Consider the following 23,374-nt stretch of genomic DNA (forward strand, 5'->3'; position numbering starts at 1 on the left):
CTGAGCCTGTGTTCTGAGTCTGAGTTCTGAGGTCTGTGTTCTGAGCCTGTGTTCTGAGCCTGTGTTCTGAGCCTGTGTTCTGAGTCTGAGTTCTGAGGTCTGTGTTCTGAGCCTGTGTTCTGAGGCCTGTGTTCTGAGGCCTGTGTTCTGAGCCTGTGTTCTGAGCCTGTGTTCTGAGTCTGTGTTCTGAGCCTGTGTTCTGAGCCTGTGTTCTGAGTCTGAGTTCTGAGGTCTGTGTTCTGAGCCTGTGTTCTGAGCCTGTGTTCTGAGTCTGTGTTCTGAGCCTGTGTTCTGAGGCCTGTGTTCTGAGCCTGTGTTCTGAGTCTGAGTTCTGAGGTCTGTGTTCTGAGCCTGTGTTCTGAGCCTGTGTTCTGAGCCTGTGTTCTGAGTCTGAGTTCTGAGGTCTGTGTTCTGAGCCTGTGTTCTGAGCCTGTGTTCTGAGCCTGTGTTCTGAGTCTGAGTTCTGAGGCCTGTGTTCTGAGCCTGTGTTCTGAGCCTGTGTTCTGAGTCTGTGTTCTGAGCCTGTGTTCTGAGGCCTGTGTTCTGAGCCTGTGTTCTGAGTCTGAGTTCTGAGGTCTGTGTTCTGAGCCTGTGTTCTGAGCCTGTGTTCTGAGCCTGTGTTCTGAGGCCTGTGTTCTGAGTCTGTGTTCTGAGCCTGTGTTCTGAGCCTGTGTTCTGAGCCTGTGTTCTGAGTCTGTGTTCTGAGGCCTGGTTCTGAGCCTGTGTTCTGAGCCTCTGTTCTGAGGCATGTGTTCTGAGCCTGTGTTCTGAGTCTGGGTTCTCTGAGCCTGTGTTCTGAGCCTGTGTTCTGAGCCTGTGTTCTGAGTCTGTGTTCTGAGCCTGTGTTCTGAGCCTGTGTTCTGAGCCTGTGTTCTGAGTCTGTGTTCTGAGGCCTGGTTCTGAGGCCTATGTTCTGAGCCTCTGTTCTGAGGCATGTGTTCTGAGCCTGTGTTCTGAGTCTGGGTTCTCTGAGCCTGTGTTCTCTGAGCCTGTGTTCTGAGCCTGTGTTCTCTGAGCCTGTGTTCTGAGGCATGTGTTCTGAGCCTGTGTTCTGAGCCCTGGTTCTGAGGCCTGTGTTCTGAGCCTGTGTTCTGAGCCTGTGTTCTGAGTCTTAGTTCTGAGGTCTGTGTTCTGAGCCTGTGTTCTGAGGCCTGTGTTCTGAGCCTGTGTTCTGAGGCCTGTGTTCTGAGCCTGTGTTCTCTGAGCCTGTGTTCTGAGCCTGTGTTCTGAGTCTGTGTTCTCTGAGCCTGTGTTCTGAGCCTGTGTTCTGAGGCCTGTGTTCTGAGGCCTGTGTTCTGAGGCCTGGTTCTGAGCCTGTGTTCTGAGCCTGTGTTCTGAGGCCTGTGTTCTGAGGCCTGTGTTCTGAGCCTGTGTTCTGAGCCTGTGTTCTGAGGCCTGTGTTCTGAGGCCTGTGTTCTGAGCCTGTGTTCTCTGAGTCTGTGTTCTGAGGCCTGTGTTCTGAGCCTGTGTTCTGAGGCCTGTGTTCTGAGGCCTGGTTCTGAGCCTGTGTTCTGAGTCTGTGTTCTGAGCCTGTGTTCTGAGCCTGTGGTCTGAGGTCTGTGTTCTATGGCCTGTGTTCTGAGCCTGTGTTCTGAGTTCTGTGAGAAAATGAACACTGGCCTGAAGATAGCCCCCAGGCATCATGCAGAATAAGGCACAATAACCTGGTAGAGCTTCCAAAGAATGTGCTCCACAGGAAGGAAGGTGGTCTCAGAAGGAAGGTCAGACAGCAAGGGAGGGTATGCAACAAAACTGCCCCCCACAGGCAGAGACCCCTGGGCTGTGCCAAGGGCAGTGGGGCCAGGCCCTGGGTTCAGGCTTCAGGGCTGGTGCTGTGAAGTCCTGAAACCTTGCTGTTTTTATCTTTGGATTTGTGTTTTTAAGTGGAGTCTGCAAAGACTCAAGCATGCACTAGGGTCTCGATGCTTCAGCTCTGACCAAGTCTCATATTATTAATTAACCCAGTCTCAGAATATTAATTCTGGTTATGTGCAATTAGAGGGGCTAATGAAAAGAATTAGAAAACTGGACCACAATGCAGAATGTATGTCAAAAGGGCAGCTAACGGAGCTCAAGTGTTCTCTGGTCTGTTCATTGTTCGAGAGGTGTTTAGGTATCTTAGAGGTAAAATTTCAAAATAACTGCTACAATAATAGAAATAAAATACACTGATAGTGGAAAAGTACACTAAGAAAATACACAAAACCAAAAATCCTCCTTCTAAAAGGCCCCAAATGAGAAACTAGTATAGAAAGAAAGAAAGGGGCGGGGAAAAAGAGAACACTTCCAACAATAATCAGAAAAGTGTTGAAAGTTAGAAGAAACAAACTTGATACAAAGCTTAGTTACATGCTCTATCCAGGAAACATTCCTAAACTATTAGGACATGTAAAGATTGAAAGCAAAAATTTGGGAAAGATCTAACAGGGATATACTATTACAGGAAAGAAAGAATATAACTATATCATTATCAGAGAAATAAAATTTAGGACAAAAGTCATTTTTGGGGCTGATAATGATAATAGGTTTGATCTACTATGAATACTCTAAACTTACATATACCAATTAAAGTGGTCTCAAAATAGGTGAAGCAAACCTTGCTGTAACTGTAAAGAGAAGCCGGCAGACCCTCACCACAGTGGCAGAATGAGGCACAGCTCCCTCGGTCATAGCTGAACAATCTAGGACCATACACGTGCCTTGGAAGCACAACTGCACAACTCTTGGCTGCGGCTGTGCAATCGAGGGACGCTGAGAATGAGTCAGTGAAGATACAGAGATTTAGGGCAAGCATGGAGACTGATTTGACATACAGGGCCCTGTATACATGTTGCAGAAAGACACATGATTATTTTCCAATTCATATGAAATTGACCACACACTAGGCCAGAAAGTATGTTTAAGCAAATTTCAAATAATTTTTATGCTATAAACCTGCTTGGCTGAATACGGTAGCCACTACCCTCAAATAGCTATAGAGCACTTAAAATACGGCGAGTCCAAATCGAGATGTGCTGTAAGTGTAAAAGACCAGATCTGAAAATTTAGTATTAAAAACTCCAAGATATAGCATTGGAGGTGTAGCTCAGTGGTAGAGCACACACACACCCACAATCGAAACTACCTACAATAACTTTGAAAGATGGTCACATATTTAAATAATATTTTGAGAAATCATGAACAGAATCTCCAAGAACTATGGGATATCAGGAAAAGGCCAAATTTAAGAATTATTGGGATTGAGGAAGGCTTAGAGAAACAGACCAAAGGAATGAACAATCTATTCAATGAAATACTATCAGAAAATTTCCAAAATCTGAAGAATGAAATGGAAGATCAAGTACAAGAGGCTTATAGGACTCCAAATACACAAAATTACAACAGACCCACACCAAGGCACATTATAATGAAAATACCTAACATACATAATAAAGACAGAATTTTAAAGGCCGCAAGAGAGAGGAATTAAATTACATTCAGGGGGAAACCAATATGGATATCAGCAGATTTTTCAATCCAGACCCTAAAAGCTAGAAGGGCCTGGAACAACATTTTTCAAGCCCTGAAAGAAAATGGATGCCAACCAAGAATCTTATACCCAGCAAAACTTACCTTCAAATTTGATGATGAAATAAAATCCTTCCATGATAAACAAAAGCTAAAAGAATTTACAAAAAGAAAGCCAGCATTGCAGAACATTCTCAGCAAAATATTCCACAAGGAAGAGATGAAAAACAAACAAATCAGCAATGGGAGGAACTATCCTAAAGGAATTGTCAAATAAAGGAAGAACCAAGTCGTCTCAAAATAAATAAATAAATAAATAAAATGAACCAAATGACCGGGAATACTAATCATATCTCAATAATAACCCTGAATATTAATGGCCTGAACTCATCAATCAAAAGACATAGACTGGCAGATTGGATCAAAAAGAAAGATCCAACAAGATGTTGCCTGCAAGAGACTCATCTCGTAGAAAGAGATACCCATAGACTAAAGGTGAAAGGATGGGGGAAATCATACCATGCACATGGACTCAGCAAAAAAGCTGGGGTATCCATCCTCATTTCAGATAATGTGGACTTCAAGTCAAAACTAGTCAGAAGGGATAAAGAAGGACATTACATACTGCTTAAGGGAACCATAAATCAGCAAGACATAACAATCATAAACATCTATGCCCCAAACAGTGGCTCATCCATGTATGTCAAACAAATCCTTCTCAATTTCAGAAACCAAATAGACCATAACACAATAATACTAGGGGATTTTAACACGCCTCTCTCACCACTGGACAGATCTTCCAAACAAAAATTGAACAAAGAAACCATAGATCTCAATAACACAATCAATAATTTAGACTTAACGGACATTTATAGAATATACCATCCAACCAAGAGCGAATACACTTTCTTCTCAGCAGCACATGGATCCTTCTCTAAAATAGACCATATATTATGCCACAAAGCTAATGTAAGCAAATACAAGAAGATAGAGACACTAGCATGTATTCTATCAGATCATAATGGATTGAAGTTAGAAATAAATGAAAGAGTAAAAAACAGAAGCTACTCCAACACCTGGAGATTAAACAATATGCTATTACATGATGAATGGAAAACAGAAGATATTAGGAAGGAAATTAAAAAATTCTTAGAGGTAAATGAGAACAAAGAAACATCATATCAAAATCTTTGGGACACTATGAAAGCAGTACTTAGAGGAAAATTTATTTCATGGAGCGCATTCAATAAAAGAAGTAAAAATCAACAAATAAACAACCTAACACTACAGCTCAAAGCCCTAGAAAAAGAAGAACAGACCAACACCAAAAGTAGTAGAAGACAGGAAATAGTTAAACTCAGAGCTGAAATCAACGAAATTGAAACAAAAGAAACAATACAAAAAATTGACAAAATAAATAGTTGGTTCTTTGAAAAAATAAACAAAATTGATAAACCCTTAGCCACTCTAACAAAGAGAAGACGAGAGAAAACCCAAATCACTAAAATTCGGAATGAACAAGGAAATATCACAACAGACACGACTGAAATACAAAACATAATTAGAAGCTATTTTGAAAATCTATATTCCAACAAAATAGAAAATTTCGAAGACATCAACAGGTTTCTAGAGACATATGAATTGCCTAAATTGAACGAGGAGGACATACACAATTTAAATAGAACAATTTCAAGTAATGAAGTAGAAGAGGTCATCAAAAGCCTACCAACAAAGAAAAGTCCAGGACCAGATGGGTTCTCAGCCGAGTTCTACAAAACCTTTAAAGAAGAGCTCATTCCAATACTTCTCAAAGTATTCCATGAAATAGAAGAGGAGGGTACCCTCCCAAACTCATTCTATGAAACCAATATTACCCTGATACCCAAGCCAGACAGAGACAAATCGAGGAAAGAAAATTTCAGACCGATATCATTAATGAACATTGACGCAAAAATTCTCAATAAAATTTTAGCAAATCGCATACAAAAATATATTAAAAAGATAGTGCACCACGATCAAGTGGGTTTTATCCCAGGGATGCAAGGTTGGTTCAACATCCAGAAATCAATAAATGTAATTCACCATATCAATAGACTTAAAGTCAAGAATCACATGATTATTTCAATAGATGCAGAAAAAGTATTTGATAAAATACAGCACCCCTTCATGCTCAAAACACTAGAAAAAATAGGGATAGTGGGAACATTCCTTAACATTGTAAAGGCCATCTATGCTAAGCCCATGGCTAATATCATTCTAAACGGTGACAAACTGAAAGCATTCCCCCTAAAAACTGGAACAAGGCAGGGATGCCCTCTTTCACCACTCCTATTCAATATCGTTCTTGAGACTCTAGCCAGAGCAATTAGACAGACCAAGGAAATTAAAGGAAAAGAAGAACTCAAACTATCCCTGTTCACTGATGACTTGATTATATATTTACAGGAACCCAGAAATTCCACCAGAAAACTGTTAGAACTCATAAGTGAATTCAGTAAAGTGGCAGGTTACAAGATCAATGCTCATAAATCCAATGCATTTTTATACATAAGTGATGAATCCTCAGAAAGAGAAATTATGAAAACTACCCCATTCACCATAGCATCGAAAAAAATAAAATACTTGGGAATCAATCTCACAAAAGAGGTGAAAGACCTCTACAATGAGAACTACAGAACACTAAAGAAAGATATTAAAGAAAACCTTAGAAGATGGAAAGATCTCCCATGTTCTTGGATAGGCCGAATTAATATTGTCAAAATGGCCATACTACCAAAAGTGCTATACAGATTCAATGCAATTCCAATTAAAATCCCAATGATGTACCTTACAGAAATAGAGCAAGCAATCATGAAATTCATCTGGAAGAATAAGAAACCCAGAATAGCTAAAGCAATCCTTCGCAGGAAAAATGAAGCAGGGGGTATCGCAATACCTGAACTTCAACTTTATTACAAAGCAATAGTAACAAAGACGGCATGGTACTGGTACCAAAATAGACAGGTAGATCAATGGTACAGAATAGAGGACATGGACACAAACCCAAATAAATACAATTTTCTCATACTAGACAAAGGCGCCGAAAATATGCAATGGAGAAAAGATAGCCTCTTCAACAAATGGTTCTGGGAGAATTGGAAATCCATATGCAACAGAATGAAACTAAACCCATATCTCTCACCCTGCACAAAACTCAACTCAAAATGGATTAAGGACCTTGGAATCAGACCACAGACTCTGCAGATTATAGAAGAAAAAGTAGGTCCCGATCTTCAACATGTCGGCCTAGGACCAGACTTCCTCAACAGGACTCCCATAGCACAAGAAATAAAAGCAAGAATCAATAATTGGGATAGATTCAAACTAAAAAGCTTTCTCTCAGCAAAGGAAACTATCAGTAATGTGAAGAAAGAGCCTACAGAGTGGGAGAATATCTTTGCCAATCATACTTCAGATAGAGCACTAATCTTCAGAATCTATAAAGAACTCAAAAAACTCTACACCAACAATACAAATAATCCAATCGACAAATGGGCTAAGGAAATGAACAGACACTTCACAGAAGAAGATGTACAAGCAATCAATAAACATATGAAAAAATGTTCAACATCTCTAGTAATAAGAGAAATGCAAATCAAAACCACCCTAAGATTCCATCTCACCCCAATTAGAATGGCGATTATCAAAAATACAAGCAACAGGTGTTGGTGAGGATGTGGGGAGAAAGGTACACTCATACATTGCTGGTGGGGCTGCAAATTAGTGCAGCCACTCTGGAAAGCAGTGTGGAGATTCCTTAGAAAACTTGGAATGGACCCTCCATTTGACCCAGCTATCCCACTCCTTGGCCTATACCCAAAGGACTTAAAATCAGCATACTACGGACATACAGCCACATCAATGTTCTTAGCTGCTCAATTCACAATAGCCAGACTGTGGAACCAACCTAGATGCCCTTCAATTGATGAGTGGATAAAGAAACTGTGGTATAGATATACAATGGAATATTACTCAGCCATAAAGAATGACAAAATTATGGCATTTGCAGGCAAATGGATGAAATTGGAGAATATCATGCTAAGTGAGATAAGCCAATCTCAAAAAGCCAAAGGACGAATGATATCGCTAATAAGTGGAGGATGACACATAATGGGGGGGGAGGGAAGGGTTAATGTTAGGGTTAGAGTTAGGGTTAGGGAGGGGGGCAAGTATGGAGGAAGAAAGTACTGTATAGAGGGTAAAGAGGGGTGGGAGGGGTGAGGGGAAGGGAAAAAATAACAGAATGAATCAAACAACATTACTGTATGTAAATTTATGATTACACAAATGGTATGCCTTTACGCCATGTACAAACAGAGAAACAACATGTATCCCATTTGTTTACAATAAAAAAAATAATATTTTGGATATATGAGTTAAGTAAAACATATTTTTAAATTTGATTTTTGCTTATTTTTAGTCTTTTAATGTGGCAATTAAGAATGTTTAAATTACATATATGGTTTATATTTTACCTCTTATGATCTATAATCAATATTCTGGGAAAATAAAGAAATGTCACTAACAAAAAATAAAATATCTCAAAGTATTTGAAAATTTAAAAAATATATTTCTGAATAACTCGGGTCAAATAAAAGTCATGGGTGGTACTTAAATATACTTAGAACAGAATAAAAATGAAATTGGTACATATCAAAACTTGTGAAATAAAGCTAAGGCAGAGTGGGCGGATAAATTGTGGGGTTCCAGAGAACACAAACCCAGATGAAGAAAGTGACCCTCAGCTACTCACAACCAGGCACAAACTCCAGGAACATTCTGTTGAGCACGAAGAACAAATCGCACATGCAGCATGATTTTTTTTTTGCAAACATCAGATACACATGAATCCAGCATTCCACTTTTTAGGAACAGAAACGTACTTGGTAAAATCAGAGAGAAGTAAGAGCACAGGGGCTGTGGCTCTTGCAGATGCCCTTGATCAGCTGGAGGCCGTTCCCTTTGACTCCTAGGTTCTGAGAACCAGAACCTGCCTGCTGGTGTCCCTTCTGAGGAAGGAGAGTCTGGGTGGAACTGGGGAGGGGCATCAGGGGGCTTCAGAGCTCAGGGGGGTTCTTTGTTCTACCCGAGTACACAGATCTCCTTGTATCACTTTGTACTGGGATCAACCTTCTCCACGAGTCCTCGGTGTTTATAAGAACAATTACTGATAAAGCCTGAACAGGCAGTGGGGAGGGGGAGGGGAGAATTCAAGGCAGAGGAAGGTGAAGGAAGGGGCAAGTGTGTAATAAGTGGGATTTTCTCCTGGGTAGTAGGGTTCACTGACATCCGGCCCTGAAGACACAGCGTCCCTGTCCATGTGGTGCTCAAATCCATACAGTAAAGGTTTGTCCTTTACAGTGTAAGCCAGACCTAGCAGGTTCTGATAGTCTGCCTGGGTCAGGGTTGGAGAAAGGGAAGTGAAGCAAGAGGAACAAAGGCAAGGCCAGCCAGCAAGCTCTCGCCAAAGCTTCACTGTGGCTCTCCCCAAGGGGCCAGACATCTCTGTCTCTTCACGTTTCCTCTTCTTCCAGTGCAAGCCAGATGCCAGCAACTCCCCAGTTTTCTCTAGTGCCATCTGTTCTGAGCGTCTGACACAGGTGCACCCAACTCTCCACCTGACTGCTCTGCTCTACTTTAGAAACACCCGAAACTTCACGTTTGAAGTCTTGGTGGCTGACAATGTGAGAATCCCCTTCGTGCTCACGTCCCACGCCGTACTGCTCACATGTGTTGTTCCAGGATGTGGCCCCAGGGGCAGCTCTTCCCTGGAATGCTGTCTTTGTAGCAGACCGAAAAGAAAAGTCATCAAAACACAGGATCTCTTAGAACTTCTGTCAGAATGGGGCATGTGACTTCTCTCACATTTCAGAGGCAAGAACGGTGAACTGCCAAGTCTGGTACCAGGTGGGGCTGGCGCCACCCTCGGCTGCTCTGGGTGGGGCACTGTGTCACCTCTCAGCCGGAGTCCAGGCCATCTTTGGAGCCCGGGAAGCCTGCTCTGGAGGTGGGAGACATTTCTTGCTCAGACGACGGGCCTTCCTCCTGGGGGTAATTTCGCAGCCAGTTTTCTCCACTTCCTGGCTTTCCTTTCTAAGATGCATGCTTTTTCATTGTCAACTTGGCCACATCAGAAAGGGCACTAGGGATTTTGCCCTGTTGGAAGAAAAACTGGCTTTCTCAACTTTCTTTGGGTCCTAAGATGCTGGGGGGCAGCTGTGCTCCTTCATACTCCCCAGGTCCTGCCCCTCTCATCTCCTGCCAACCCATGCTATGCTTTCTGTCGCTAGGTCAGTTTGATTTTCAGAATATATCTACATATCCGTGTATGAAACCATTCAGTGGACTCTTTCTGATCTAGCATCTTTTACTCAGCATGACTATTTTGAGTTTCATCCAAACTGCACTATGTGTTAACAGTTGATTGGCTTTTATGCTGAAGGTATCCCCTTGTACAGATGCAGTCAGATCATCCATGCACCCGTGGGTGAACAGATCATGGCTGCTACAGACATAGCTGCTGTCAGTGTCCGTGTGCATGTTATTGTGTGGGCATATGCTCTCACCTCTCTTGGGTAAAGATGTAGGAGTGCAATGGCTGGAAAACAAAGTAGATGTCTACTTAACTCATAGAGAAACTTCCAAACAATTTCCCAAAGAAGTTGTGCCATTCCACATTTCCACCAGCAGGTATGAGTGTTTTGGCTCCTCCACATCCTCTGCTGCACTTGGGATTTTCAGGCTTTTAGATCTTAGATGTTCTCAAAGTGTGTAGTATATCTCACTGTGGTTTTAATTTGCATTTTACAAATGACTAATGACACTGAGCATTTTTATGTACTTATTAGTTATCCGTATATATTGTTTGGTGAAGTGCCTGCTCAAATCTTTTGCTTATTTTTTATTAGGTTGCATATATTCACATAAATAAGATTCTAAAGTTCTTTATATATTCTGGAAAGAGTAGACGTGTATATATAGCTTCATTAGGTATATCCTTTGCAAATATGTTATCCCAGCTCGTTATGGTTTTTCTTTTCATTTTCTTACCAAAGTCTTTTGAAGAACAGTTGTTTTTCTTTTTTTTCCTTTCCTTCTTTTTTTTTTTTTTTTTTTTTTTTTTTTTTTTTTTTGTGGTGCAGAGGATTGAACCCAGGTCTGGTACATGCTAGGTAAGCACTTAACCACTGAGTTACATCACAAGTCCTCTTAGAAACTTTTAGTTATTAAAACAGGGTCTCAATAAGTTACCCAGACTAGCTTCAAACTTGGGATCCACATTCCTCAATCACCTGAGCAGCTGGGATTGCTGGTGTGTGCCACCACACTTGACTTGAAGAACAACTTTTTAATTGTGGTGAAGTCATTCAAACTTCTGACCTTCAGAACTGTAAGATAATACCTTTATGTTGCCTTAAGCTACTAAGTTTATGATCAGTTGTTATAGCAGCAATAGGAAACTCATACAATGGTCTACCTTCAAGGGATATTACACAACTAGGTAAAATATTAGAATCTTATAATAATAGTAAACTTGATCAAGAAAAAAGAGCAGCAGTCAATGGAAATAAAGTACCACTTCAAAAAGCAGCAATGATTTTCAAAATTCCAGGGCCACAGAAGAGGTATGGCTGCCACATGCTTATTAGAAGGGATCTGGCAGTCTGGTCCTTTCTCTCTCCCTCCCTTCCTCCCATCCTCCCTCCTTCCCTTCCCAGTCTTGTTTTCTCTTTCTTTCCTGCCTTTTTTGATGCACTTTATTTCTTTAACCAGATTTCTGTTTGAAAAGAGGTTTTACTGATTAGAAAATTCTGATGAGTATTTCCAGATGGTACCTGCAAGTACATTCAAAGTTACCTTTACTACAAAGTAGAGGGTACTAAATATCTGAGATGCTTGAATCTTAGTCTCCCTGGAGATAGTTACAATTTTGATACCATGAAAAGTGGAATCCATTCCATACACATTCCTTCGATGGACTCAGTATAAAGCATGGTTATTATATGTACAAGTAGAGTAGATTATAGCAGCTAAAATACAGTAGGTCATTCCATGTTCTTGAATAGGCAGAATTAACATTATAAAAATGGTCATACTGTCAAATGCATTATACAGATTCAGTGCAATTCCCAGCAAAACATCAATGACATTTTTCACAGAACTAGAAAAAAACGGTTCTAAAATTCATTTGAAAGAATAAGAGACCAGAACAGCCAAAGTAATACTGAGCAAGGACAGCGTTGCTGGCGGCATCACGATGCTGGACCTTAAATTATACTGCAGAGCTAGCGAGGGTAACAAAAGCAGGCGGTGTCCGCATCCAGACATGAAAGCAATGGAACCGGACACAGGGACAACCCACACACAGTTGTGTGACGCTCAACAAAGGTGCTGAGTACATTCGCTGGAGAAAAGACAGCCTTCTAAAGAAATGGAGCGGGGAAAACTGGATATCCACAGGTAGAAGAATGAAACTAGATCCACTTCTCCCACCCTGCACAAAAGTCAACTCAAAGTGGATCAGTGACCCAGGAATGAGACCAGAAACTCTGCAACTGCGAGATGGAAGTATAGACTCAACTCTCAACATTCGGTACAGGCACTGATTCCCTGAGCAAGACTCCTAAGGCACAAGAAAAAAAATTTAAAAATCAGTAAGTGGGATGACCTCAAATTAAAAAGCTTCTGCACAGCAAAGAAAACGAGTGCGAAGAGAGTCTACAGAGTGGAAGAAGATCTTTGTCAGCTGCTGCTCAGACAGGGGATCAATCTCCAGAATATATGAAGAAATCAAAAAACTTAACACCAAAAAAGGAAAAAAACCAAAAACAACCCAGTTAAGAAATGGCAAAAAGAATTAAACAGACACTTTTCAAAAGAAGAAATACAAATAGCTAATAAATATATGAAAAATGTTCAGCATCTCTAGCAACTGGGGAAATGCAAACCAAACTCCTCTGATACTCCATCTCACTCCAGTCAGAATGGCAATATCAAGAATACAAATAATAATAAATGTTGGCAAGGATGTAGGGAGAAAGGTTCACTCAGACATTGTTGGTAGAACTGAAAATTAGTACAACCACTCTGGAAAACACTTAGAGATTTCTCATAAAACTAGGAACAGAACCACCATATGACCCAGCTACTCTACTTCTTGGTATATAACCAAAAGATCTAAAATCAGCATGCTGTAGGGGTATAGCCACATCAGTTTTATAAAACAGCAGTGCGATTCATAATAGCTAAGCTATGGAACCAACCCAGGTCAACAGACAAATGGTTAAAGAAAATGTGGTATATATACAGTATACAGTTTTACTCAGCCATAAAAAAGAATGAAATTCTAGCATTGGCTGGTAAGTGCATGGAACTGGAGAAAAATAATGTGAAGTGAAATAAGCCAGATCCAGAAAGTCAAGGGTTGAATGTTTTCTCTAGATCAAAACAAGAGGTGGGGGGTGGGGGAAAGGCAGGGGAATCCCATGAAAATAGAAGAGAGATCAGTGCAGTAGAGGAAGGGGATTGAGGGGAGGGAGGTGGGACAGGAAAAGAGAGGAACAGTGGAAAGAATCTGATGGAACTTTCCGAGGTACATATCATACTTCACCACAATGAATTTCAACTTTATGTATATCTGTTATGCAGTAATTAAAAACAACAAGTAAGTAGAAGAAAAATCAGTTAGGTAGAGGGAATATGGAGAGAGAAGGGGGCAGGAAAGGGGCAGCACTGGGGCCTCACTGGAGTAAATCATATTCCGTGCTTATGTAATTATGTCAAAATGAACCCCAATGTTATGTATAATAAAAAAATATAGCAGGTCAGGGTTCAAATGCTAGAAATTAAGTGATTATTATTTAATGAATTTTTAGAATTATTTAGTCTGTTATGACATTTTCACAAAGTAGAAGGTGTTTGAAGTGAACTGCCTTTAAAAAATGAGCTTCTATCTGTGGTGGTAACTTGCTCGACCTTAGGGTTACAGAAATGACACAGATGTTTATACCTCCTTCATTTCCTGCTGGGCCCGTTTCCGACTCTAGGAACTCGGCAGCGTGAGTGCTGAGTGGAACAAGTGGAAAGAATAATTGCGTGTCATTTATAAGCACTGGCTTTCCTTGACTAGAATGGCAACGAGCAGTGTGTAAGGGGACTCATGTGTGAAAGACAGATCTGGCCCCAAAGAAAAAACCCACACTCACACCCTGCACCAGGGGAGGGCCCGCGCATCCTTCAGGTGAAAAACCATCTTCCTTCTTAAGACTTTGACAAGAGATAGTGATCTCATGTGGAAAAAACTAAAGGGACCGATTCGGGTGGCAGGGGCGTTTCTGTTGGGAATCTAGAGGAATTATGAGAACTGGCACAGTAATTTTAGGGGCATGAGTCATATTTTTCATGTTATAAAAGCTGACAACATGCAGCTGTTCAGGTGGCTGAGTTCCCTTACCAGAGCCAGTTCTGCCGATGCTGACGCCCTAGAATCACAGTAGCCAACACAGATTAATGCACTAAATTTGAATTCCACTACGAATCAAATAAGGATAACTGCCACTAGAATCCAAAGTCTGCACTCCACTCCTAGCTCAGAAGCTGCAAACCAGAAGTTCTGGGCCTGGAGAGAAACCGGGGCACTTGCAGCTTTACGACGGCACGCAGTTGCTTGATTAGAATTAAATTTATTCTCACTCGTACACACAGCAAATATTTACTGAGTGCCTGCTGGGTGTCAGGCACCCTTTCAGTGGCTCTATCTTGTTGCTCCTTAGGATTATGTTCATACAGTTCCCACATTTTTAGAAGAAAATGTAATATAGTTTTCTCACCAGATAGTGGGGGTTTTTTGTTTGCTTGTTTGTTTTGGTTAGGTTTTGGTTTTTTTGGTACTAGGGATTGAACCCAGGGGAGCTTTACCACTGAGCTACATCCCCAGATAGTTTTTTTTTTTTAAGAACATTTTTGAAGTTGACACAATAGGAAAATTGGGGAAATACTTGTTGTTAAGAGTATATTTTAAAAACATTAACTTTTAAATTCTGAGACCAATGAGCATTTTATGTCTTACAGATATGCAGGAATCTAGATTTCCTTAATTATAGTAAAAAATATAACTGCAAACAAATTTCAAATCATACTGCCAAAACAACAGCTTTTAGATTCTATTTCACAAGTGAAGACATCTTCACACTGTCAATCAAAAAGATCATTTTGATTTTGCCTCGACTCCTGTCTCCACTGAAAGCTGAGATGAGAAGTTTGGCAAACCAGCTGTTCGGAAGCTGCTGATGAACAGGGTATCAGAGAAAGAGCTGGGTCTTAGAGGAAAAAAATCTGGTAAGATTTATTATTTTAGAATATTACTTAGAATGCTTCATTTCACAATACTTTAAACTAATGGAATAGCATCCAAATTGAATCACTCTGAGGATTAATCTTTCCAACTGTATGAGCAAAGCAAACAATACTGAATTCAACAGATATTTATTGAACATCTGCATGGATAGTGCAGGATATAAATTAACACAATATGATGCTTCAAGGGAATTGCAACTTCTAGAAAGACGAAAAAGAGGAAATGAATGCTTACTGAGCACCCATCCCCTATGACCACAATTCTAGATACTTTAATATTCACGAACGTTAGCTGTCAATAACATGACCGTTTTTCGTGTAAAGAAAAGAAGCCTTATAGGGGTTAAGCTGGGATTTAAATCCGTGTTTGCCTGACTCGGACATCCATACTTCTTACACAAAGCCACACTGCCACAAGGTCCCAGAGGCCCTCCTATCACCTCCGAAGCCTTTTTTCTTTTTTAAATATTTTTTTTAGTTGTCAATGGATCGTTTATTTCATTTATTTATATGTGGTGCTGAGTATAGAACCCAGGGCCTCACACATACATGCCAGGCAAGCGCTCTACCACTGAGCCACAAGCCCGGCCCCTCTGAAGCCTTTTGATTTCTAACACTGGGTCTAGTGTCCAGCCTCACTGAAGTAGCTCAGCACCAAGTGCTCTTCTCTCTTCCGACCTGTCAAGCGAGGACACCCTCTCACAGTCACTGAGTGGACGGAGTGGACATGAACTAGGAAGGGGAGGGGATGCAGAGGGGCATTACGAGGTTTTTCCGCCTCCTGCAGGTCAGTGAGTTCCCTGGAGACTCCGTGTTACAACCTGTTGAGAAGGAGAAGACGCACTGAGAGTAACTGACAAAACAGCCCTTCAAGAAAGTCGTGCAAACCAGAGAGAAGGGAATTTGAGTTGTAAGGTCACACACAGCAGAGATTGTTCCTGTCTTTGCCAGTTATTGACCCTGAGTCAGACCGTGGCCTCCGTCGACTTCAGTATCCGCATCTACACGTGTGCACACTGACGCCTGTGTCAGAGGCCAGGGCCAAGCTCTGCTAGCCATGCCTTTGTGCCAATCTGAAAGGGGCCTCCCTTCTGGGCTGGAGAATCAGAAGCGCTCCCTCTGTCGGGGTGCACCTGTGACCCAGGGCTGGGCAGGAGAGATGGCATGCTTTTGCCAGAAAACGAGCCCCCTTCTCTAGGGCAAGTGGCTGGAAGCAGAGTCCAGGCTGGTGTTCAGGCCCCTTAGCCCTGCTGCTGGCCCCACACAATGGTGTAGGGCATTTCAATGGGGCAGTGTGTGGACAAGACACTGTCCCAACAGCTGAATGCATGGATCGTAGGTGAGAGGACTGGGGAGGGCTGGAGGGGAGGGAAGGAGTGGGGAAAAGAGGGAGAGAAAGAGAATGAGAGAGCAGGTATGTATGTTCAGGTATGGGGTCATGCATATGAAAGGAAAGAGCATCCTGAAATAATCTGCTGGATTTTATATTGTTTCTCTGAGGGTTTATAACTTTCAATTAAAAAATGACAAAAGACAAAAACACATCTGTCCTTATAAAATATATGTGTAAGTCTATTACAGAGAATTGGGAACACATTTTGACCTCAGAGTTTTCTGTAACCATGGAGCAGGTCCAGACCTCCCGCAGAGCACGCACTCAAGTGTAAGTTGTAGGTACAGGTCCCTCCCTGGCCACAGCGGCTGCACCAGGGGACAGAAGTCTGTTCCCACACAGGAGAGCAACCACACTTCTCCAGCACCACCCTGAGCTTACTGCCATCCTCCCCATCCAAAAGGAGGCCCTCAGCAGCCCCAAGGTGTCCGTGACCAAGCTGGGCAACCATCTCTGCCTGCAGACTCTCATGACCCTCAGAGACCCAGTCCTCTGGGAGTGGGAGAAAGCCACGCATAATTCAGCAGATTTGTACAAACAGATGAGCCGCTTCCTGGTCACTGTTTCCCTTCCTCTTTCAAATCAGAAGTTGTATCACTATTTTCTTTCCCCACTCTAGGTTTAGTTCTGGATTTTTATGTTGTTGTTGTTTTTTCTCCTCTTTTGAAGCTACATAACTTCTAAATTGCACATTTTGCAACCTCAGCAAGGGCTCCTTTGTCCTGAGGAGTGGCACCTGAGACCACCTGGATTTACAAAAACACACTGTTGCTGGGAGTGAGCTGGGCTCTGCCCTTTGGTGAGCGAGTACACCTGGCAGCCTGGGTGGATGCAGTGCTTCCAGAGCAGTATGGCAGCCTCCCAGACACCCCTGGGCCTAGTCAACACCATCTCCTTGGATGTCGCCAAGTCACACTGTGTCCAGTGTTTCCTGAGCCCAGCTTCTTCTCTGGGAGGGACTGTCTCTCCTCTAATTTCTTAAGGACAGCTCCATTTTGAGTCCCTACTGGGGCTTCACATCAAAGCTTAACCGACTCAGTTGAGAAACATGGTGGGTTTACTGAAGGAAGGAAAGTGAGAGAAGAAAGTCAAGTTCCTGTATGAACCTTGGGGAACGTCTGCAGTTGTGCGTCTTATTCAGTCAAAGGAAAGTAGAGGTAAAACCGTATCTGGAAGGACCAAAGCCAAGCCGTGTTGGCTTGTGAACTACAAAGACCTCATGCGACTCGCCCATAGAAACGGACATGGTGCCCGTGGCTGCAATGATGAGAAAGAGCTCTGAGACAAGACACCTCATTATCTGGGTGGGCTGGGCTCAGTGGTAGAGCACCACCCAGCACGTGTGAGGCACCGGGTTGGATCCTCAGCACCACATACAAATAAAGAAATAAAATAAAGGTATCGTGTCCATCTACAACAAAACAACAACAAAAAACAACCTGACTACCTGATTCTAAGTTGCCTGCTACCCTCTTCCCTGGCCCCACCCCAGGCGCTTCCTCAGGAAATATCTGCCATTATAAATAAGAACTAAAAAAATGATAAATCTTCTAAAGTATACTCATAAATAGAATAAAATGAAGATAAAAGATAAAGATGACAGGAAGAATGAAAAACAAATGACCTATCATGGACTTTCTGCTACAGAGAATAATACAAAACAAAAATTCCTACCCTTATAGAATTTGTGTTCTTTTGAAATATAATAATTAAATCTATAAATATAAATGGGATAATCTCTTAACATTAAAGATTCCCAGATTTTAAAACCACCACAACTGACAACAAGAAACCTTAGCTATGTATCAGATATGCATTTAAAACAAAAGGATTCAGGAAGAATGAATGAAGACACACAAGGTGAAAAAAGGAAGAAAGCTGAGTTGCAATATTAATTGTAGATAAGGATAATTTAAAGCAAATTAACGGGACAAAAAATATCTTGGACGGCTGGGCCAACATGCTTCTCAGTATCATCAGCACCACTGAGGAGGTATCTTTGCTTGTGGTAAGCTCTCAAGGAAAAAGCGGTGGCAGATGAGGAGGGAAGGGAAGTGACGTGAAAGCGCTGGCCCAGCAGCTGAGGCCTGGGTTCAGTGCCAGCACTACAGACACCAAGGCAGACACAGTGTGATGAAAAGATACTTTTCTGTTGAAAATGGCAGAGTTCACCAATCACTGGCTCAGGTGAAATTCAGTGGTACAAGCAGCACACAGGATGTGATTTTTTTTTTCAATAAAAATATGACACCAAATGAGACTTGAGTTCCTTTCATTTCTACTCTTACTGTGAGGCCTTAACCACGTCATTAACTGACGTGGGATTCAGTTTAATCACTTGTAAAATGAGGTAGTAAAATGCAGTGACCTTGCAATAAGATGTGTCTTTGGTCCTGTGATTTCACTGTTACAAATATTTAGGATGATGACATTTCAAATATATATGGACATTGTCTTAAAGATAAATAGCTTTGTAAGAAACCACACCTTTCATTTTTCAGTGCTGTGACCTCTTGCCTTGTCTGATTCAGAAGAGCTTTGGTGATCTCTAGCTCACTTTCTGAGACGTTAATTCTTCTCTTTGTGTCTTCTTCTTGCCTTTCTTTTGCAGTCAGCTCTTCCTGTAAAGCTTTGTATATTTGTTGACAAGTCATTAAAGAATCTTCTTTTTCTTTAAGCAGCCTAGTGTGCCTAAAAAGGAACAGAAAAGTATCTCACCAGCATGCATTAGATAGTATGTTTTTATATTTATCAAAGATGTATGGAAAGCTCATTTGAAATTAGAGACTACAACTGTAACCTTAAAAAGTAAAGACATTTAGAACATGATTGTTGTGTGATCTTAAACTGTCCCATCTATGCAGAGGCCAAAGCAATGAACAATCACAGGACATTATAACACTGGGTTAGGTATTACACATGTAAAGAATTAAGAAGAAAAGTTAAGTCCATTTTAAAATGTTTTCAGAATGATAAAAATATTAATTAAAAGTTTGCAATGTATACCGTGATTCAGAAATAATGGATTCAAACTTCAGTTTCCTTAGTTCTCTTTGATAGTCATCAGCTTCATTAGATTTATTCCTAAGATAATAAAGTATTTTAAATTAGTTAAAATATGGTATATTACAAATAAAGTGTAAGCATTTTTCTCTATCATTATTTTACTTAGACCAAAAAGAATTTCTTAAATCTTCATATTATGATGTCTTCAAAGAAATAAGCATTTAGTCCACTTTTATAATGACTAAATTAGCTTCTATGAAATATAGACCAGTCTATATTTCAATAAAAATAGCGAACTCTGGACAAAACTGATCAAAACAAAACCTGAACAAATAACCCCTACATAAAGGCACTGGAAAAGGAACCACCAACAGACCTAGAGGTGTGCTGACGTGGGGACGAGGAGACAGCACAAGCTCAGGCTGCATCCCAAGGCAGGTCCCAGGATGCACCAGGCAGGGAATTAAAACCCGGTAGAAAATGCCAGTCTTTTTGGCCTCAAGAATCAGAGCATAGTGTTTGAAGCAACCACCCCTGCTGGAAAACGAAGAGGGTCCAGAGAGAGAGCCCCAGGTGCTGTATGTAAATTCTGCTGAGCTCCACACTGGGCAGATTCCATGCAGCCCGGTTAGAAGAGCTAATCTAAGATGTAGCTGCTGCCCAGAGACAGAGTTGCAGTTTGAGACCAAGAGAACTAGCAGCTTACTGCACCACCCCCACTCCAACAATGACTTTTTTGGGAGGAATGTAAAAGATACAGAATCACCATAATATCCACAATGTCCAGACTGTAGTAAAAAATTACTTAACATGTAAAGAAACAGAAAAGTGTGACTCATTCTCAAGAGAACAGTTAATAGAGACTGACTCTGTGATAACTCAGATATTGAAATTAACAAAGATTTTAAAGGAGCAATTATAATTCAACTCAAAGTCATAAAGGAAAATCTGTAATTAATAAAAAGAGGAGAAATTTCAGCAAAGAAATAAAAACTATTAAAAAGAACCAAATGGAAATTCTAAATCTGAAATAAACACTTGTTTTTAACTTATATGATTGGGTTTTATAGCAACAATCGAAATGTTAAGAAAGATTAGCATTCCAGTTTACATTTATTTAGACTGCTCATTAACCATGTTGAATCACTTTCTGAATTTTCAAAATAGCTTATAACTGCACTATAAAATAGATTATAAGTGGGTCTGCCTTACTTGAAAAATGATTTTAATTTCTAGTAAATAATATAAAAATCATCATGAATATATATAGGATTCATTTGTTTTTAAACCTTTTATTATAAAATATATTAAACTGTGAAACAGAAAATTGCATAAAACCAATGTATAATATGGTGAATTATTATAAAGAGACTCTGATATCTATCATCCATGCCAAAAAATAAAACCTTAACCCCACTCTAGCAGCTTTTCATGACAGTGTCCCAAACATTGGCAGTCACCTCTTCCCTAAAAGTAACCATTCTCATGAACTTTGTGGTAATCACTCTGATTGTTTTTGATGTTTTATTGTCTATGCTGTATCCCCCAAAACTATATTTTAATTTTGCTTTTATTTTAATACCTTAAAATATTCTATTTTCTCCATCGCATGCTTTTTGTAAGATGTTAAGATGTTACTTTGATGTAAAACAAACTGTAGATCTTTTGGGGGTGGGTTGTGCCAGGATTGAACTCAGGAGCACTTGACATCGGAGCCACATCCCCAGCCCTGTTTTTTATTTTATTTAGAAACAGGATCTCACTGAGCTGCTTAGTGCCTTGCTTTTCCTGAGGCTGGCTTTGAACTCAGGATCCTCCTGTCTCAGCCTCCTGAGCCACTGGGATTACAGGTGCATGCCACCACACCCAGCAAATTGCACATCTTTAAAAATATACAATTTGATAGGAATGATGCATGTATACACCCAGGAACCATCACCATGATCCAGTAGCACGGGAACGCGCTCAGGAGCCAGGACTACTCAGTGAAATGGAAGATTGTAGGGGTGGGACGGAGAAGGTACATCAAACATCTTGCAATGCCAGAAAGAAAGAAAATACTTAGAAAAGCTGTGGGAGCTGTTTCCAAAACCAGAAGAGCCAGCTCGAAGTGCTCCCACTAGCTATGCCTAGGACAATCTAAGTACCAAAGTGACAGAGCAAGGAACTGAATTATCAACCATTAAAGCCAAGAGTGCACACGTCTAAAAATTAATGGATGTGTGAATGGAAGAAGGCGGCACCTGCTTAGAGCAGAATGCTGAGAGCTAGCAAGTGAGGCAGATGGTTAGGAAATGGAAAACCACCGTTTAGCACCCACTGGCCTTAGTAAGGATTGAACAGGCAAAAGCATTAATGGGTGTTATATCTAGAAATAGGTTTTGGTGAAGAGCAGAAGGTTTTCATGAATTTAAAGTGTTTCTTCTAGAATTTTTACTCTCTGAAGGGAAAGAACAATTCTCCCACCCCACACCATTAATTACATACTAGAAAAACAGCAATACCTGGACCAGGAAATCAAAATTACCAGCGGGGAAGATGATTATCAGGTGCCTCCAGATGTGATGCCCTGAGAAAGGCAGATCACCATCGTTGGGGCCCAGAAAATAATACCTCCAAAATGTGGCACCCTGATATGCTGGTTATTTTAAATTCAAGACCCCTGGAGAGCAGTAGGTGCCTGAAGAGGCTTTACTCTGAAGTTGCTTTATCTGCTTAAAGACTGGACCTGTCAAAGAGGAAGAGACTCACCTCTGACCCCTTCTTGAGTTTTCACTAAACATGCATCTGCAGGAAGGAAACCAAACTGGACAGATTTTGTCACAAGCAATTATCCATTTCCCAGACCTATTCAATTCCCTGAAAGAATTATGTTCTAACTACTATCTGAGCGTTGGACCCATTCATTCACCTAACATCACTGATGACCCCTCTAAACTTCCTCGTGCCACTCCTCTTCCCTGTGGGAAGGGCATACATGCATCTGACCTCACTGGGCTGGTCATCACACTCCTGTGACTGTCCCATGCACATTAATAACTCTTCTGTGGTCAGTTCACTCCAGTGAACCATCAGAGAGCTAAGGAGCCAAAACCACCTATTTGGTTTTCTAGTTGAGGATACATATTCTTAACCCAATCGTGGGAAATAGACCAATAAAATATGAGGAATTTTTTATTTTAAAAATGCATGAGGGGTTCTGCATTCTTCGAAAATGTCAAAGTCATAAAAAGACAAAGACAGTCTGTGGAAAGACGGTCTGACTAAAGAAGGCTGAAGAGGGATCCAAGCTGACTGACCCTAGACTGGATCCTGTGCTGCAGGAGAAAAGGCTGTGGAGGACTTTGTCCGTCAGCCGATGAAACTGAAATACGCATGGCAGATTCAAGTGTGTTCCATGCTGATTCACAACACCCAAGACTCCACAGTGGGCATGTAAAATGCCACTGTCCTGAAATATGCAGCGGGAAGTGCCACATCATATGTGATGCATCTTCAATCTCAGGAAGAAGATACGCATAGATCATAAAGCACAAGACAAGGACAAAGTCGTGCTCAGGTCGGTCACAAAGGAAAGAAGCTGTATACATGAGGGTTCAATTTTTTTTATCAAAGTTTTTAAAGTTATAAACTCAATATTGGTTAGGAAGTAGAGAAATGGGTATTTACAAATACTGCTGATATAAATAAATCAGTATAATCTTATTGGGGACAATATTCAAATATTTCTGTTTGATTCCAGTAAAAATTACTCCAAGGAAATAATTGTATGTGAACAAAAAGTTTCGTCTATATGAATTTTCTAAGCACCAACTTATGATAGAGAAGTACTTGCACATTCTAAAACAAGGGATTAGTAAATAAATTATGGTTCATCCAGGTTAAGAATACTATGTAACCATTTAATTATCTTCCACAAATATATAATGACATAGAAAAACATCCAGGATATATCACTGAGTAGACAAGTTTTGCAAAACAGGACATAAAGTATGATGTCAATTATGTTAAAAGTATTAATTACCTAGAAAAACAGACTAGAAGGATATGTCAGAATACAAGCAATTGGGCTGG

General features: G+C 40.8%; 1 protein-coding gene across 14 annotated transcripts in view; it reads right to left on the reverse strand.

Moving 5' to 3' along the window:
- Window positions 1–23,374, reverse strand: part of LEKR1 (leucine, glutamate and lysine rich 1) — a 200,321-nt gene that overhangs the window by 32,723 nt on the left and 144,224 nt on the right. For 13 of the 14 annotated variants that reach the window (XM_079101109.1, XM_079101108.1, XM_079101101.1 and 10 more), the window contains 2 exons: window positions 19,301–19,378; window positions 18,782–18,985 (listed from right to left, as the gene is read on the reverse strand). The exons of the other annotated variant lie outside the window; for it this stretch is intronic. In XM_079101109.1, coding sequence (XP_078957235.1) covers window positions 18,782–18,985; window positions 19,301–19,378 — 282 coding nt within the window. The remainder of the gene's footprint in view (window positions 1–18,781; window positions 18,986–19,300; window positions 19,379–23,374) is intronic. 14 annotated transcript variants of the gene reach the window in all.

This window comes from Sciurus vulgaris (assembly GCF_902686455.1).
Source record: "Sciurus vulgaris genome assembly, chromosome: 10".
Taxonomy (NCBI): domain Eukaryota; kingdom Metazoa; phylum Chordata; class Mammalia; order Rodentia; family Sciuridae; genus Sciurus; species Sciurus vulgaris.